Here is an 18,728-nt window from a genome sequence, read left to right as displayed (position 1 = left end):
ATTTTGTAAAAATGTTCATTTGTGTCATATTTTAAATTCGACATATAAGCAATGTCATATGATATTTGTCTGGCCTACTTTACCTAGTAGCTAATCTCTAAATCCATGCATATTGCTTCAGATGGGATTATTTCATTCTTTTTCTTGGCTGAGTAATATTCCTTCATGGGCCTCCCAGGTGATGCTGGTGGTAAAGAATTCACCTGCCAATGCAGGAGATATAAGAGAAGCAGGTTCCATCCCTGGGTTGGGAAGATCCCCTGGAGGAGGAAATGACACCCCATTCTAGTGTTCTTGCCTGGAGTATCCCATGGACAGAGGAGCCTGAAAGACTACAGTCCACGGAGTCTCAAAAAGACACAACCGAGCATCTGAGCACAATATTCCATTATAAACACATATATACATATGTGCAAAAGTGTTAGTTGCTCAGTTGTGTCTGACTCTTTGAAACCACATGGACTGTAGACTGCCAGGCTCCTCTATCCATGAGATTCTCCAGACAAGAATACTGGAGTAGGTAGCCATTCCCTTCTCCAGGGGCTCTTCCTGAACCAGGTATGAATCCTGGGTCTCCTGCATTGCAGGCAGATTCTTTACTATCTGAGTCACTAGGGAAGCTTATATATATATATAATATATATGTGATCTTCTTTATCCATTCATCTGTCAGTAGATACTTAGATTGTTTCCATGTCTTGGCTATTGTAAATAGCACTACTATGAACATTTGGGTGCATGTATCTTTTCGAATTAAGAGTTTTCTCTGGATATATGCCTAGGAGAGGGATTATTGGTGCATATGACAATTCTATTTTTAATATTTTAAGGAACCTCAATACTGTTCTCCATAGTGACTGCACCAATTTACATTCCCACCAACAGTGGAGGAGGGTTCCCTTTTTTCCACATCCTATCAGCATTTATTATTTATAAACATTTTAATGATGGCCACTCTGACCAGTGTGAGGTAGTATCTCACTATGATTTTGATTTGTATTTCTCTAACAATTAGCAGTGTTGAGTATCTTTTCATGTGCTTCTTGGCCATGAAACAGAACCCTTTCTAGCCAGATTTAAAATGCTTTGGGAATCTCACCAGAGCTTCATGTATATGAAGGGCTTAAAGGGCTTAAAGCCCTTTTTCTGATATAACAAGAATGGTGAACCCAGGTTGTGGAGTTTGAAGTCACGGAGCACCATTACCACTGATTCTGGGCTCCAAGCCTGAAATAAAGGTGAGTGTGGCCAGGACATTGACTGGAGGCAAGGTGTTAGGGGTAATGAGAGAGGAGGTGATAGTCTTCCTATTCTGACTCAGCTAGAGCCTTGAACAGAAATCAGAATTCAATACCGATCTCCCAGGAGCCTTGACCCAAGTGTTTGTATTGATTTCTTGGGTAACAGGTACACATGAATGTGAGATTACTCTGGGGTCTAAGGTTATAGATAGTGGCAAATCCCATCCAAAGTACTGACTCAGCGAAATCTACATTTGGAGTTTCAGAGATAAAATAGAACATTGTGCTTCATATCCGGATCACTGGTTTAGATTGCGATTACAAAGCTGCTCAAATTGGCCTCAAGATCCTACAAACAGCCTCATTCCTGCAGCTCCGCACACTCACCCCTTCTCACCATAGGATGAGTGTGCTCCTACTCCTGGTGCTCTGCACCCTGGCCATGGGCTGCGGGGCTGCCTCTCCACCCCAGCCAGCCGCCAGGCCCTCGCCTCTCCTCTCCCTTGACTGCAACAGCTCCTATGTGCTGGATATCGCAAATGACATCCTGCAGGACATCAACAGGGACCGAAAGGATGGTTACGTGCTGAGCCTCAACCGAGTGAGCGATGCCCGTGAACATAGACAGGAGGTAAGTGGTGGTCCCCGGTGGGGCAGGTGTTTGCACAAGCTGGGGAGGCTGGCCAGGGCATGGGAACGCAGAGACACCTGTTGGCTGTTGCTTTCCGAGTCAGAAACCTGCTGAGTACACGCTGCTCTCCTCTGCTAGGGTGCTACTGCCTCTTAGTAGTATTTGAAACAAGTGCTAATGGTATCCACTCTGAAACGTGTCCCATCATTTACAGGAACACTTCACAAACATCAGAGCCTTTGGCTTTGCCATAAAACAGAGTTTCTTGGCTGGTCATTAGAGGTTTCTGCTTCATGTGGGTTGTGCATTTCTCTTCCCCCTTGCACAGGCTGGTCTGGGATCTCTGTTCTATTTCACACTGGACGTGTTAGAGACTGGCTGCCATGTGCTCAGCAGGACATCATGGAAGAACTGTGGAGTGAGGATCTTTCATGAATCGGTGAGTACTTTCCCCAGGAGCTTGAGGGGGGAAACTAGGTGTCCTCTGTCTACGGGATGAAGATTATTCAACATGTGCCATCTTTAAATGTCCCTCTTTATAATCTCTGGGGCAGGGTGCTTATGTGGTTATTTCAATTTGATAGAAGAAAGAATTTAATCAGACAGGGTTTCTGACGCTCCCACTGGGGTCATGACCTCAGAATAGAAATGTTACCCCCAAACTGTTTTCTGCCTCCAAAACCTTCCTGTAGGCTCTGAGCTAGGCTTAAGTTGAGGGGCAAAGATCTGAGGTATAATGCTCTGGATGTATGTTTAAGGAAAACTAGAAGCAATGGCAGGGGAGCTTTGAAATTTGTTTTAGTTTTCTTTATTTTGTTTTCAAGAACACTTATATGAGATTTGAGGCTGGGGATAGGGAGGGCTGTGGTATGGGTGCTCTCAGAGGTGCTATGAAAGGATTTCATAGTATCACAGAACCTAAAGGGAGTCAGAATTGATCCTTTTAAAGATGGCCATTGAAGAGGCTTGAAAAGAGCATCATCAGTTTTCATCTATCCTGAGATTATTTTCATTAATTTATATGAAACTTTATATGTGATATAAATGTGATATAAGTATCTAGAAGTGAAGTGTTTGGCAAAGATGTCTTTTTCTAGTCATTTAACCAAACTTGCCAAACTGCACCTACCTGGTTTGGGAAAGCAAAACAGTCTATATACCAGTCTATATACCCTGTTGTGAATTATGTTTGTTAGGCACCAGCTTAATAGACAAAACATATTTGTGCATCACTAGCTGCATTGGAGAAGGAAATGGCAACCCACTCCAGTGTTCTTGCCTGGAGAATCCCAGGGACAGAGGAGCCTGGTGGGCTGCCGTCTATGGGGTCGCACAAAGTCGGACACGACTGAAGCGACTTAGCAGCAGCAGCAGCAGCAGGAGCTGCTATAACACATATACCAAAAAGGATATACCAATTGCAAAATGATAGGACTTGGTTTCCCATTCATGTAAAGTTTAAAATAGAAATCCTTGATGAGGAAGGGGCTTTCCTCCAGGAGTGATTTGGAGACTGGATACTTCCATGCTGTGGCTCCCTAGACTCTGTAGCTTCACCTTGTAGCTTCAGTGGTCACCATGCTCATTGCATCAAGCAGTGGAAAGGGAAAGAGAATGGAGGGCAGATAGCATGTGGGAGGGCTTTACAAGCTAGACCTAAAAGTGGATATACATCCCTTCTGCTCACTTGGCTGTGGTTAGAGCTCATTTACACACAGTCATGTCTAAGCAGGAAGGAGGCTGGGAAGAAGTCAAGCTGTGTCTCAGGTGAAGGTTAAATTGTTTAATGATTAGCTGGCAGTTTACTCTACCCAAAAACTATGAAAATTGACCTTGAGTTTCTTGTTCCTTAAAAATGAAATGTCCAGTTTCATTTCAGGGGTATTTTTTAAAGTCTTAGTTCATTCCACTGTGTCATGAAGTGCATTTGTTGGTTCTAGGTTTATGGCCAATGCAAAGCAATATTTTACATTAATAAGGAAAAAAGAATTTTCTATTTACCTGCTTATAATTGTACTCTTCGCCCAGGTAAGAGATCACTTTCATTTTTTTCACTTTAATAACAGATGAAAACAGAGCATTTAACTCTCCTATGCTGTAGTGTATAGGGTTTCTTCCATCCTCACTTCTTATTCATCCCAAAGCCAGGTTCTTTGTATATCCAGCATTTGCACTGCTCCTCTTCCCACAATTAATCTTTCTAAATAACCTGCAAAAGCTCTACTTTGTGTCCTACATCAAATCCTAAATTTTCAGTCTGATGTAAATGGCACAATCTCCATGACTGGTCCCCAGGCTTCCTTTCTAGCTATCTGTGCCTTATTTCACTGACTGTACCGATTCTGCACTCCGTTCAACCAGATGACTCACTGTTTTCTGAACACACGTCACATTCTCCAATCTCTGCATCCAGTTTGTGTTCCTCCCTCTGCTGAGGATACCCTCCACGGATAACCTCTGCCCTTGGAACTCCTAAGCATTCTTTAAAGATCATTGCCGAGGCTGCTTCTTCTACTGTGTTCTCTATTCAAGAAAACAAAACAGAACAGAAACAAGCAAGAAATAGTGCTTTCCTGTTCTACATCCCTATACAACTTTACCCTAACCACTCATGGAGCACAGACCATGCACTGCCTGGATTTGGGGTCCTCTGTCTTATATCTTGTAGAACATCTTATCCCTTCTTCCTCTCTGCTACAACTCTCCCCCAGTTCCTATCAAGTGGGTGTGTGTATGCGTGTGCGGGTTCAGTCGTGTCAGACTCAGCAACCCCATGGACTATAACTTGCCAGGATCCTCGGTCCATGGAATTTTCCAGACAAGAATATTGGAGCGGGTCACCATTTCCTCCTCCCCCTATCAAGGGTAAGAAGTCTATAATATCATTGAATAAATGAACAAATACATACATTCATTCTGGGTCCTGAAAAGTGAGCATCCACAGCATGGGAAAATAGGATGGCTACTCATCAAACTATTAAGTGCATGTGACTCCCTTGAGGGATCTCATTCAAGCGCAGATTCTGATTCCTGTAGATCTGGGGTAGAGCCTGAGATTCTGCATTTCTAACAAGGTCTCGGTGATAACAATACCATTGGTTCCTTTGAAGGACAAGGCAACAGAGCTAAACCTTCCTGGTTGTGAAGATGAGACTCACCTAAAATAAATTCGAGGACAACAACTAATAAAACAGATCAAGTCTGAAATGGAAGTCCTAGGTACCAGAGGTATGGGAGGTCAGGCAATGACATGTGCCTGGGAGTGACAAGCTATGGATGTCACTCACCAACAATATACCCAAATACATCCAAATAAAACCACAGTTGATGAAAGCAATGTGTTTGCTTTGTTAGAACAACTGCTAGACAAGTTTCCTAGTGTGACTTTTACACTAGTTATGCCACCCCCAGCCCCTCCCAGTCACACATTCTAGCGGTATCATTAGTGTGACTAACCTATTCAGTCATACAGTGATTGGATCAACTTCTGTTTACCAGCTCAGGCACATTGTCTAGCCAAAGAGGGTGTGTTTCCACCTTCCATACGTCATTCACTCACTCATTCATCCAGCAGGCACTTACTAAGCACCGTCCATGTGTCAGACATTATTTTAGGTGCTGGTGACTAAAAGGTGAATAGAACATGACAGTAAAGAAATCCCAACTCGTTCTCTTTATAGAGGCAGTGATGGTGGAAGACAGTGAGCTAACTGGGAAAATGTTTGTAATACCAATACAAGTTGACCTTTGAACAACATGTGTTTGAACTATACATGGATTTTTTTTTTCATGAAATACATACTATAATACTACACTATACTTGGTTGATTGAATCTGTGGGTACAGAACCACGGATACAGAGGGCTCAAAACAAAGTTAAACTGGGATTTTTGACTATGTGGAGGGTCAGCACCCCAACCCTCATGTTGTTCAAGGGTCAACTGTCCTATATTATGTGTTTTTAAACTAAATTTCTAGGGTAAAAAGATTTGTGTAAGGTGAAAAAAATATTGCTTTGTTTCTTTTTAAATCATGCAAGTAATACATGCTCCTTGTAGAACACTCTGCAGAAAGCTAAATTTCTAAATAATGCTTTCCCACTCCGTCCTTGACAGTGCTCACTGGTATCTTTTCTCCTTTTGATCTCTATCTCTGTTGTGATCACATGATTTACATAATTATGCATCATTAAGGAGTTTAATTTTAAACTTGCTCTCTTCGGCATTTATAGTTTCTCGAAGAGCGATCATCATGATGTGCCCTGACTGCCCCAGCACCAGCCCCTATGATTTGTCAAACCCCAGGTACATGGAAACTGCTACTGAGTCTCTTGCAAAATACAACAGTAGGAGCCCCTCAAAGCAGTATTCTGTTGTCAAAATCACCAAGACTTTTAGTCAGGTGAGTCTGAAACATCAGCTACAACAGCGTGTCTCATAATTCTTGCCATGGTTATCAAGGCACTCCCTTCGATTAGATCCTAAGAGCCTTTTCCTCATTTCCTACCTTGGTAACCTTGATGCACATTCAATTGTGTCTAGTTTCTGAGTTGGTCTGGGGATTTCCACTAGAATTGTGTGATATGATTTCATTTCATTGCTCTGAAGGCAAGAAGGGTAATGGACTCATGGTCTCCATGGGGTATTCTACTTAGGTTCACTGTTTATTACCACAGTCCCACATCTGGTTGACCACAGACCACTTAGCAAGTCAACTTCTATTCTGTGTTTTAAATACAGGAGTGCATATTGAGTTTTATGGGTTAGAGGAAGTGTTCATTTGTATCTGGATTGTGTTGGTATCTATCATATGGAGAAAAGTTAACTTAAAAACAAATTTACATGGGGAAAAATAAGCTCACCCAAGGGAAGGTTTTTGAGCCCATTTAAATCCTTAAGAAGGGAAGAAAGGTATGGAAAAAGCTACATTTTCTAAATAACAAAATCATAATACAAGGTTTGGTCATGGTGGGGATTACAGGGACAAAAAGCGAACTTTATTGACAGTGACTCTGGGGATGTGTGGTTTCTATAAACCTAATGTTGTCAAAGCTGAGTCATGGCACCACTTGGGAAGGTTTGATTTTCATTTCTCACCTCTTGTTTCATACTAGTGGGTGTTTGGCCCTGCCTACTTTGTGGAATATTTGATCAAAGAATCACCATGTACGAAGTCACAGGGTAGCAGCTGTGCACTGGAGTCCCCTGACTCTGTGGTGAGTATTGCTGAATATTTTCATAACTCAAGATTTGTGCTCACAGATCATCTATGTGTATTCATAATGTGTAAAATTACACATGATGTGTTGTAGTGCACAGGACACTTTCATTCACCTTAAGGAGCAACTGATTAGTTAAAGATGGCCCAGATGCAATAACATTTGATCATAAATGCAGTTTTCATCAACAATGTGGTGCCTTGGCAAAAAATGATCACAGGAGGCTATAAAATATAGATAAATCTCTCAGTGGTTGGTAGTGGCCTCACTTTTAACTGAACAAAACCAGTTACATTTGGAATACATCATGATGTTCCATTCCTTGGACCACTCTTTATTAAGAAGGATGAAATCAAACAGGACTTATTTCAAAGAAAGCAGCCAAGATGGCAAATGTACCACCTTGAAACCATCTGAGGCACACCTGGTAGGAATCTCAATTGGCACAGTGGATTATTGCACAATTAGGCAAAATGCAAGCTGTTTCCCCTCATTATTCACTTAGCTATAATAAAAGTTTTATTAAGATATAATTCACATACCATATACCATAAAATTCACCATTTTAAGGTGTACAATTCAGTGCTTTTTAGTTTATTCAAAGAGTTGAACCATCATCACTACTATCTAATTTTAGAATATTTTCATCAACCTTCAAAGAAACTCCACATCCATTAGCAGTCATTCCCCTTACATCACTCAGAGGACCTCAGTTCCCCAACCAAGGGTTGACCCAGGCTCATGGCAGTGAAATCACTGAATCCTAACTCCTGGACTTCCAGGGAATCCCCTGTCTATAAGTTATTATGTATATACATGTTTTCATTTCTTTTGGGTATACACCTTGGAGTGGGATTGCTGGGTCATATGAGAATTCTAGGCTTCCCTGGGGGCTCAGACGGTAAAGAATCTGTCTGAAAATCAGGAGACCCCTGTTTGGTCCCTGGGTCTGGAAGATCCCCTGGAGAAGGGAATGGCTACCCACTCCAGTATTCTTGCCTGGAGAACTCCTTGGACAGAGGAGCCTGGTGGGCTAGAGTCCACAGGGTTGCAAAGGGTCAGACATGACTAAGCAACTAATCACACATGCATGAGGATTCTATGTTTAACCTTTTGACTAACAGCAAACTTTTCCAAAGTGACTACACCAATTTAACAATCCCATCAGCAATGTGTGAGGGTTCCAATTTCTCCATGTTTTTGTCAATGCCTATTATTATCTGGGCTTCCCAGGTGGTGCTTGTGGTAAGGAACCCACATGCCAATGCAGGAGATGTAGGAGAAGTGGGTTTGATCCTTGGGTCAGGAAGATCCCCTGGAGGAGGGCATGGCAACCCACTCCATTATTCTTGTCTGCAGAATCCCATGGATAGAGGAGCCTGGCAGGCTACAGTCCCTAGGGTTGCAAAGAGTCAGACATGGCTAAAATGACTTGGCACTCACGCATGCATTACTATTATCTGTCTTTCTTATTATAGATATCTTACTGAGTATGAAGTAGTCTCTCATTTTGGTTATATTTGAATTTTCCTAATGGTTAATGATATTGAGTATCTTTTAATATGCTTTTGGGCTATTTGTATGTATTCTTTGGAGACATATCTATTCAAATCCTCTGTCATTTAAATATTGGATTATTTATCTTTTTATTGTTGAATTGTAAGAATTCTTTACATATTCTGAATATGATTCCCTTATCAGATATATGACTTTCAAATATTTTCTCCCATTATCTGACTTTTCTATACATTTCTGTTCTTGGTGATGTTCTTGGAAGTACAAAAGTTTTTGATTTTAATGAAATCCTGTTTTTTTTTTTTCTTTTGTTGAAGGTGCTTTCTGTATCATATCTAAGAATCCATTGTCTAATCTAAGATCACTAAGATTTACTCCTATGTAATCCTCTAAGAGTTTTATAGTTTTAGCTTTAAGTCTCGGACCCATTTTTGAGTTAATTTTTGTATATGGTATGAGTTAGGAGGTTCAAATTCATTCTTCTGCTTGTGAATATCTAGTTGCCCCAGCACTATTTGTTGAAAAGACTATTACTATTGTTTCCCCCATTTAATTGTATTGACATGCATTCTAAAGACCTATTGACTATTAAGGTAAGGGCTTATTTTTGTACCCTCTATTTTATTTCATTGATCTGCATATCTATTCTTGTACCAGTACCACACTATCTCCAACAGTGTAGTTTTGTAGTAAATTTTGAATGGGAAGTGTGAGCCCTCATATTTTGTTTTCTTATTCAATATTGCTTTGAGTATTCTGAATCCCTTGCATTTTTATATGTCAACTTCAGAATCAGCTTGTCAGTTTCTATCTTTAAAAAGCAGAAAATTTGATAGGGATTTCACTGAATCTCTAGACCAAATGTAGAAAGTACTATCCTCTTAAAAATACTAATTTTTCCAGTCCATGAATATGGGAAGTCTTTCCATCTGTTTAGGACTTACATAATTTCTTTAAACAATATTTTGTAGTCTTCAGTGTAAAAAACTTTCACTTTTTCTGTAGAGCTAAGTATTTTATTGTCTTTGATGCTGATATAAGATATTTGACTTTTCCATTTTATTTTTGGATTATTCATAGCAAATATAATAGAAATATAGTTGGTTTTTATATTTTCACCTTGTATCCTGTGACCTTACTGAACTCGTTTATTATTTCTAACAGTTTTCTAGTAGAGTCCTTAGGATTTTCTATATACAAGATCATGTCTTCTACAAAGAGATATTGTTTACTTCTTCTGTTCCAGTCTGAATGACTTTTAATTCTTACCTAACTTTCCTGACTAGAACTTCCAGTACAATGTTAAATAGAGGTGGGAAGAGCAAACAACCTTATCTTATTTCTGATTTTAGGAGGAAAGCATTCAGCATTTCATTATTGCATATGATGGTAACTGTAGGCTTTTTATAGTTGCTTTTTGTCAAGTTGAGAAAGTTCCCTTCTAGTCCTAGTTTTGTTAGATGTTTTTATTGAAAAACAGTGCTAGAGTTTGCCAAATGTTTTTCCTGTGTTAGTGAGATAATCATTTGGGTTTTTTCTCCTTTAATCTATTAGTATTGTATATACCAATGATTTTTGTATGTTAAAACAACCTTGTGCTTTGGGAATAAGTCACAGTTGATCATGATGTTTAATCCCTCTATATGTTTCTGAATTCAGTTTGCCAGTTTTTAAAGATTTTAAATCTATATTTATAAGAGACATTGGCCTGTAGTTATTCTGTGTTGTCTCTGCCTGATCTTCATGTAAGTGTAACATTGGCTTCATAAAATGAGTTGGGAAATTTTCCCTCTTCTGTTTTATTTTGGAAGAATTTGTGAAAGATTGGTGCTCATTCTTCTTTACATATTTGGTAGAATTCACCCATGAAACCATCTGGGCCTGGGCTTTTCTTTGTGGGAAGTTCATTTGACTAATAATTCAATTTCTCTACTTGCTATAAATCTATTCAGATTTTATATTTCTTCTTGAGCAAGTTTTGGTAGTTCATATCTTCCTAGGAATTTATCCATTTCATCTAACTTATCTAATTAGACAGCATACAATTGTTTATAGTACTTCATTTTTATTTCTAAAATATTGAAGGTGTTGTACCCTATTTAATTTCAATTTCAGTAGTTTGAGTCTTTTTTTTTTGTCTATATAAAACGTTGTCAATTTTATTAATTCACCCCCCCAAAAAAATCAATTTTCAGTCTCAATTATTTTTTTCTTTTACTTTTTCAGATTCTAGTTTATATATTTCCTCTCTATCTTTATTATAACCTTCTTTTTGCTTGCTTTGGGCTTAGTTTACTCTTCTTTTTTCTGGCTTTTTAAAGTAGAAACTTAGGTTATTGATTTACAATCTTTTTTCTCTTTTAACAAAAGCATTTGCATCTATAAATTATCTTCTAAGCAATGATTGAATTGATTCTCACAAGTTATTCACATTATTTTTGTTCCCATCCATCTCAAAATATTTTCTCATTTTCCTTGTGATTCTTCTTTAACCGAATGGTTACTTAGGAGAGTTATTTAATTTCCTCATATTTGTGAAAGTTCCAGTTTCCTTCTTTTATTCATGTCTAATTTCATCCTATTGTGGTTGGAGAAAGTACTCTGTGTGATCTCAATTCTTTTAAATTCACTGAAACTTGTTTTATCGTTTAACCTAAGGTATATCCTAGAGAAATTTCCATGTACACTTGAGAAGAATGTATTCTGCAATTGTTGGGTAAAACATTCTGTAGTTGTCTGTTAGGTTTAGTTTGTTTATAGTGTTATTCAAGACTTCTGTTTCTTTGTTGATGTTCTGCATACTTGTTTTATTCATTACTGAAAGTGAGGTTTCCAACTATTATTGTTGAATTACCTATGGCTTCCTTGAATTCTGTCAGGCTTTGCTTATGTACTTTGGGGATCTGTTGTGAAGAGCACAGATATTTATAGTTGTGTCTTTCTAATAAATTCAGCCTTTTATCATTATAAAATGTTTTTCTTTGTCTCTAGTAACAATTTTTGTCTTAAAATCAATTTTGTCTGATATTTGTACAGTCATTCCCAACTCTTTTTGATTACTGCTTGCATTGTAAAACTTTGTCCATCTTTTAACTTTCAACCTGTTTGTGTCTTTGAATCTGAACTATGTCTCTCAAAAGCCTTTTATAGGGACCTCTTTGGTGGCCCAGTGGCTAAGACTCTGTGCTCTCAATGCAGAGGGTTGTGGTTTGACTCCTGGTCAGGGAACTAGATCTCACATGCTGCAACCAAGACCCTATGAAGCCAAATAAATAAATTTTTTTAAGACTTTTATAACCAGTCAATTGAATATTAAAAAATAATTGGGAAAACATCTTCATCATCTTCTGTGGAATCTCCCTGTCTCACTTTTTGATACCATCTTGAGCAGATCACATAGTTTTCTAGTTTCTAGTTCTTATTACTAGTTTCAGTATTAAGAATGATTTCACTTAGATTATTAAGATTCACTTTTAGTTATTAAAAAATTCCTTTTAGTCAATTCTAAATCAAAACTTCTATCTCATATCCAATTCAAAGCGTTTTCCTCTCTGAGGCTCAAGCCTGACCTTGAGCTTAGGACCTGCTGTGAAGAAGGAGTCAAGGCCTGTCCTTTTGTTCTTTTTACCCCTCCTGAAATCTTTTATTTAATTGTGGCTCTTCTGAGTTTCAAGAAGAATAAGAGAGGATTAGAGAAAAGAGTCTAAAGTCTTTTCACATTCAGTTTAGTTTAGTTCAGTTGGTCAATCGTGTCCGACTCTTCGTGACCCCATGAACCTCAGCGTGCCAGGCCTCCCTGTCCATTACCAACTCCTGGAGTTCACCCAAACTCATGTCCATCGAGTTGGTGACACCATCCAACCACCTCATCCTCTGCCCTCCCCTTCTCCTCCTGCCCTCTATTTTTCTCAGCATCAGGGTCTTTTCAAATGAGTCAGCTCTTCGCATCAGGTGGCCAAAGTATTGGAGTTTCAGCCTCAGCATCAGTCCTTCCAATGAATACAGAGGACTGATCTCATTTAGGATCAACTGGTTGGATCTCCTTGTAGTCCAAGGGACTCTCTGGAGTCTTCTCCAACACCGCAGTTCAAAAGCATCAATTCTTTGGCACTCAGCTTTCCTTATAGTCCAACTCTCACATCCATGCATGACTACTGGAAAAACCATAGTCTTGACTAGACAGACCTTTGTTGGCAAAGTAATGTCTCTGCTTTTGAAAATGCTATCTAGGTTGGTCCTAACTTTCCTTCCAAGGAGTAAGCATCTTTTAATTTCATGGCTGCAGTCACCATCTGCAGTGATTTTGGAGCCCCCCAAAAATAAAGTCTGAGACTGTTTCCACTGTTTCTCCATCTATTTGCCATGAAGTGATGAGACCAGATGCCATAATCTTCGTTTTCTGAATGTTGAGCTTTAAGCCAACTTTTTTACTCTCCTCTTTCACTTTCATCAAGAGGCTTTTAGTTCCTCTTCACTTTCTGCCATAAGGGTGGTGTCATCTGCATATCTGAGGTTATTGATATTTCTCCCAGCAATCTTGATTCCAGCTTGTGCTTCTTCCAGCCCAGCGTTTCTCATGATGTACTCTGCATATAAGTTAAATAAGCAGGGTGACAATATGCAGCCTTGACGTACTCCTTTTCCTATTGGAACCAGTCTGTTGTTCCATGTCCAGTTCTAACTGTTGTTTCCTGACCTGCATATAGGTTTCTCAAGAGGCAGGTTAGGTGGTCTGGTATTCCCATCTCTTTCAGAATTTTCCATAGTTTATTGTGATCCACACAGTCAAAGGCTTTGGCATAGTCAATAAAGCAGAAGTAGATGTTTTTCTGGAACTCTCTTGCTTTTTCCATGATCCAGTGGATGTTGGCAATTTGATCTCTGGTTCCTCTTTTCACATTACTGGACCTGTAGTTGTAGTTTTCTCTTGCTTTGCATTGGCCCTCTGTTTACACTTGAAAAAGTACATGCTCTATGAGTCTAAAATTTATCTTCTAAGAATGTACCCTAAGGATATGTGAAAATGTTTAAACACAACAATTTAGATTTAATCCACTGTCTTACAAAAGAGAACTTGTTAAATAACACAGAGGAATATTAGGTAGCCATTATAAAGAAAATCATGAAAAACTATGCAGTATCATAAAAAGGATTTTCATTATACATATTAAATGACAAAAGAGTTATAAAATATTATGTACGGTATAATTCTATTTTTCTAGAAGAAAAAGTGTGTATTCATTGGGAAAAATGTAAGAAGAAAAGAAATTAAATCACTGTAGGAAATGGATCTCTTTCATGCATCTTTTCATTTTCTTCTTATTTATCCTATTCTAAATAACTATTACATTTATAATAAGAAAATAAACATTTTATTTTAAAATAAAATTTAAGGAGCTGAGAGTAGTCTTGTCTGAGAAGCAAAAACTCAGGGGAAACCTACATAAAGGGCTGCTGCATGAGAGATGAAAGCGATTTTTCTAGCTGATGCAAGGATAGAAGTATGGCCGAGAAAGAGATCCGGATTTCTGTGTCTGTCCTATAGACATAGGTTTCTGCTCAATACAAAGAGTTTTCCAATAGAGTTCGTTTCTCAAGAAATCCTGAGTTTCTCTCGTTGGAGGCAATTTAGCCTAGTCTGGGTGATTGATTGGTAGGGATGATCTTAAGAGTTGGCTTGTGCTCAGTCCTCAGTTGTGTTTGACTCTTTGTGACTCATGGATTGTAGCCTGCCAGGCTCCTCTGTCCACAGATTATCCCAGCAAAGGTATTGAAGTGGGTTGCCATTTCTTCCTCCAAAAGAATTGGCTCAGATCCTTGTGGCTAAGTCTGTAAAGAATCTGCCTGCAATGAAGGAGACAGAGATTCAACCCTGGTCCAGGAAGATCAAGTGGAGAAGGAAACGGCAACTGACTTCAGTATTCTTGCCTGGAAAATCCCATGGACCAAGGATCCTGACAGGCTACAGTCCATGGAGTCACAAAAGTTGGACGTGACTTAGTGACTACACCACCACCACCACCACCTATTACATGGCAGCATAAAAGTGTTGATTGGCTGTGTGTCTAAGCAAAAATGAAGTTGATTCCACTTATGATCACATGTGCACATATAATACTGTATTTTCTTTTTCTTTAGCCTGTTGGTATTTGCCATGGTTCTCTGAGTCAATCACAAGGAAACCCGGGCAAGACGATCTCCGTAACTTGCTCCTTCTTTAATTCACAGGTATTTTTTAGTCAAGTTGTTTGTCTTTCTGTGAATAAAAGAGCAGATGATCTATATTTAATTGCCTCTGCCCTACATTCTCCTTTTATTTTCCTGAAATCCATGATCACCACTTTATTCAGGATGCCCTAAGGCCACATCCACAAGGTAGCTGACTGAAGATCTACTACACTTTCTTTTAGTTACAGCATGTTCCCTACAGCATAAGTAAGACTCATTTAGCTTGAATGGCTCAGCCCTCTGTGACATTAAATTCAGTGTCCCAAAGAGTCTTATCCTGAACCATAGGTAGAAGTTCTTCCCAGGGAGATACTGAATCCCTTTTTGCAAGTATTTGTTAAGCACTTACCATGAGGCAGCCTGGTATATATGAGAGGTGGCTAAGACAGGCCACCTGGGTTCCAATCCTATTCTGCCTCCTACAAGCTATGTGGACATGGAAAAGTTCCTACCTCACTGAGTCCTGGATGCCTTCTCTGTAGAATGGGATTGCAACACCTAGCTTCTTCAGATCCCCATGAGACATAGGTCAGAGGATCTGATTGAAGGGGACTGCTCTCGGCCTGGCACAGAATAAAGCAATCAGTAAAGGTGGCTTCCGCCACCACTACTAGGAGTGGGGAGGCAGCTTATTAGGGACTTTGAACAAGCCATCTTATCTCTCTGGATCATTGTTCAGCTCCAAAATTTGTGAAATTTACAGTCTAGTTTCCAAAGGCTTTGGTTTCCCCTAGCCCTTACCTGTTCTGATTTTTAACCCTTTATTTATTTAACATTTTTGGAGGCCACATGGCTTGTAGAATCTTAGTTCCCCAACCAGAAGTTGAACCCTGGCCCATGGCAAGTGAAAGCCCAGAGTCTTAACCACTAGATGTCAGGGAATTCCCTTTATCCCTTTTATCAGAGGCCCATCTAGCTAATCTCCTTTTGAGAATTCCATCAGAAAGGTATCAAACAGCATAATCTAGTACCAGGCATAGCAGGGACTTTCCTGGAGGACATTCCCTTATTTGAAAGCATTCTCTTTTCAGGCTCCCACCCCTAGAGGTGAAAACGCTGCTGTAAACCAGAGACCTGCAAACCCCTCCAAGGCAGAAGAGCCCCAACAGCAAAACACAGCTTCCACCAACTCACCCGCCAAAGCTGTGCTCAAAGGGTCTGTCCAGTACCTTCCTGACTGGGATAAGAAGAGTGAAGGTTCCCAGGAAAAGGACCCTGTTGAGACCTTCCCTGTGCAGCTGGATCTAACCACCAATCCCCAAGGAGAACCCCTGGATGTCTCCTTCCTCTTCCTGGAGCCCATGGAGGTGAAGCTGGTTGTCCTGCCCTTCCCCTCAAAAGAAAAGCGCTCTGCTGAGTGTCCAGGACCAGCTCAGAAGGACAACCCTCTTATTCTCCCACCATGAGAACCATATAGAGGATTCCTGGGGAAGTACTGTCCTGCAGGAGATGTGAGGTGGTGGGGAAAAGGGGACAGAAAAACAGTTCGAACAGAGCAGGCTAATAAAGTAAGTTTTTGGGACTCCTCTTGGTCTCATGTTGGCCAGAAATGGGAATAAAGCTCAACTGTTCACTTTGCACACTGGGCTACCCCCTTCCTAAACCATCCAAGGCCTCATGCCATGCATAGATGCTTCTCTCTTTGTAATGACTTCTTGCTTTTAGCCAAGTGTCTCTGATGTAGGGCCTTACAGATATCTTCATCATTCTGATGTTGACCTAAAACAAATAGACTGAAGATATTTCTCCAGCAAAGATGATTCAAGGGACAGTAGAGGATTGCGATTTGGGATCTGCAACTGTGGAGAGCCACACCAAATCCCCAAACAGCAAGAGAAGGAGAAAGCCTTCATAGAGAGGAAAATGAAGTTGGGAGGGCCACACTAAACAAAAAGTCCATGGTTTTTCCTTGGCTGAGTTGTTGCCAGGAAGGGAAAGTCTTTCTTCTTCCTTTTGGGCTGTGCTGTTGTCATAGGTGAGAGCTCCTCCTTCTGGCTCCCAACTCTATTTAATTGAGGTTTCTGGTTTATTATTTTTTTTTACATTTCTCCCCTTTTGATCAAGATCTTTCTCTGAAAATACCATTGATCAAGAGTCGGGTTTTCTGACTTTCATGGCTTTTTGTCATTCAGTGTCAGGAAGGAGCTCTCCTGAGTGTAGTGTCTCAGATTGGAGGGAAAGTACAAAGATTACAAACCTATTTAGGTTGCATTTAAATGACATAAAAGGGTAGGGAACTCTCAGGTCCTTTCATCTAAAGTTAATATTTTGTCAAGATCCTAGACATTGCAGATCATCTGAAGCATTATATCATCAAAATTCTGTTAACAAACTTCCAACAGGCCTGGTCTGAGTATCTTTGGAAAGTTGTCTCATCAGACATCATTTGCTTCCGTTCTGGGAAATCTTTACTCTCAGGTCACCAGATGATGGGCAGGTCCAATTAGGGTTTGGCACTTTCATTAGATGTGTCATGTTAATCCAAGAGTCTTTTCTCTGGGGTTTGGTGGCACAAGAGCTGGTTAGCAGTACCTGATAGAGGCCTTTCCATAAGGTTGAAGGATAGTTCCTCCGATGACGTCTTTTCAAACCAAACAAAATCTCCAGCAAGGTATGATATTTAAGGTTTTTTTTTTTCCCTAAGGGCACAGCATGAAAAGATTGCTTTACCGAAACATGGATATTTTTAATAGAAACAATTAGCCCTTTGCAGTATTGGAATATCTCTCCTTTATCAGCTGTGGGTGCAAAGAGGCAGGAGCCAAGTGCATTGGGTGTCCTGTGACCATCTCAAAGGGTGCGAATTTTGAGTTCCAAAAGGGGCAGATCTGAGATCTAGAAGGACCAATAGCAATGCTTTTGGTCGAGGTAGTTGGAGGGCTTCTACAGATTTGTCCAAATGAGTCTTAACGATGTTTTCAAGCCAGAGGATTGAGGGTGGTGAGCACAATGACAGTGTAAATGCGACCAAACAGCACATATTTATCAAAACGCCTGGCAAGTAAACTGTGTTCCTCAATCACTCTGAAGTTTAAGAGGAGCTCCCCAGATAGGGAGAATCTTTCGTAGGAGGACTTTAGCCGCAGAAGAGGCAGTAGCCTGTCTGCAAGGGAAGGCTTCAGTTTGGTGTGAAAACATGCAAACTATGACTGAAATATTCTTATATCCATTGGATGGAGCAAGCTGCCTGAAACCCAGTGTTGGTTCATGAAGTTATTTTGTAAGGATACCAACGGTTTAATGCACGTACAGTGGTGAGAAGTGCGAATTTTAGAGTTGCCAGTAGAACTGGGCTGTTATTTGGTCTACACTAGAGATTTCTCTTTCTACCAAACCGACAGTTGCTGAAAAATCTTGTTTTTTGTTTTTCTGAGGCCAGTTTTGGGGCCTCTGTAGCTAGTTTTTCTAAATTATCACTTGCGAAATATCCCTTTGGACCATGACAGGGGTTTGGCTGCTGTTGGTCCCTTTAAGGGCAGCACTCCTTGCAGAAATCTCAAAAAGGTGAATTTCTCTTAGAAAGTCAGGTTTAGAATGCCCCAGGGATCTTAATAATAGCTAAAGCAATAGGTTAAAGCAGTTCTTTTAATAATTCCTAAACATAGGAGCCATTAAAACATTTTATTTCCAGAGAAGTAAGGAAGCTGCATTTTCCCCCATGAGATTCTAAAATCATGAGCTACTCTGAAAGTATAGCTACCATCAATATAAATAATGGCAGTTTTGTCCTTGGCTTAAGAACAAGCCTGTGTAAGAGCATATAATTCAGCCTGGTAGGCCAAAGTAGCCTTAGGTAAAGATGCTGCCTCAACCCCATGGAAAGGAGAACAAAAGGTATTCCCAGGACAATATTTGCCATTGTCACCTTCAAATAAAACCCATCAGCGAACCGTGA

General features: G+C 39.9%; 1 protein-coding gene across 1 annotated transcript; it reads left to right on the top strand.

Moving 5' to 3' along the window:
* The first annotated feature begins 1,539 nt into the window (after window positions 1-1,539).
* FETUB (fetuin B) lies at window positions 1,540-16,413 on the top strand. Its single transcript, XM_004003061.6, has 7 exons — window positions 1,540-1,872; window positions 2,201-2,311; window positions 3,813-3,900; window positions 6,104-6,273; window positions 6,986-7,087; window positions 14,744-14,833; window positions 15,865-16,413. The coding sequence occupies exons 1-7, from the start codon at window positions 1,645-1,647 to the stop codon at window positions 16,237-16,239; spliced, it is 1,164 nt and encodes a 387-aa protein (XP_004003110.1). The 5' UTR covers window positions 1,540-1,644; the 3' UTR covers window positions 16,240-16,413.
* Window positions 16,414-18,728: the final 2,315 nt, after the last annotated feature.

Source organism: Ovis aries, chromosome 1, assembly GCF_016772045.2.
Source record: "Ovis aries strain OAR_USU_Benz2616 breed Rambouillet chromosome 1, ARS-UI_Ramb_v3.0, whole genome shotgun sequence".
NCBI classification, from domain to species: domain Eukaryota; kingdom Metazoa; phylum Chordata; class Mammalia; order Artiodactyla; family Bovidae; genus Ovis; species Ovis aries.
This window is presented reverse-complemented; position numbering and strand designations above follow the sequence as displayed.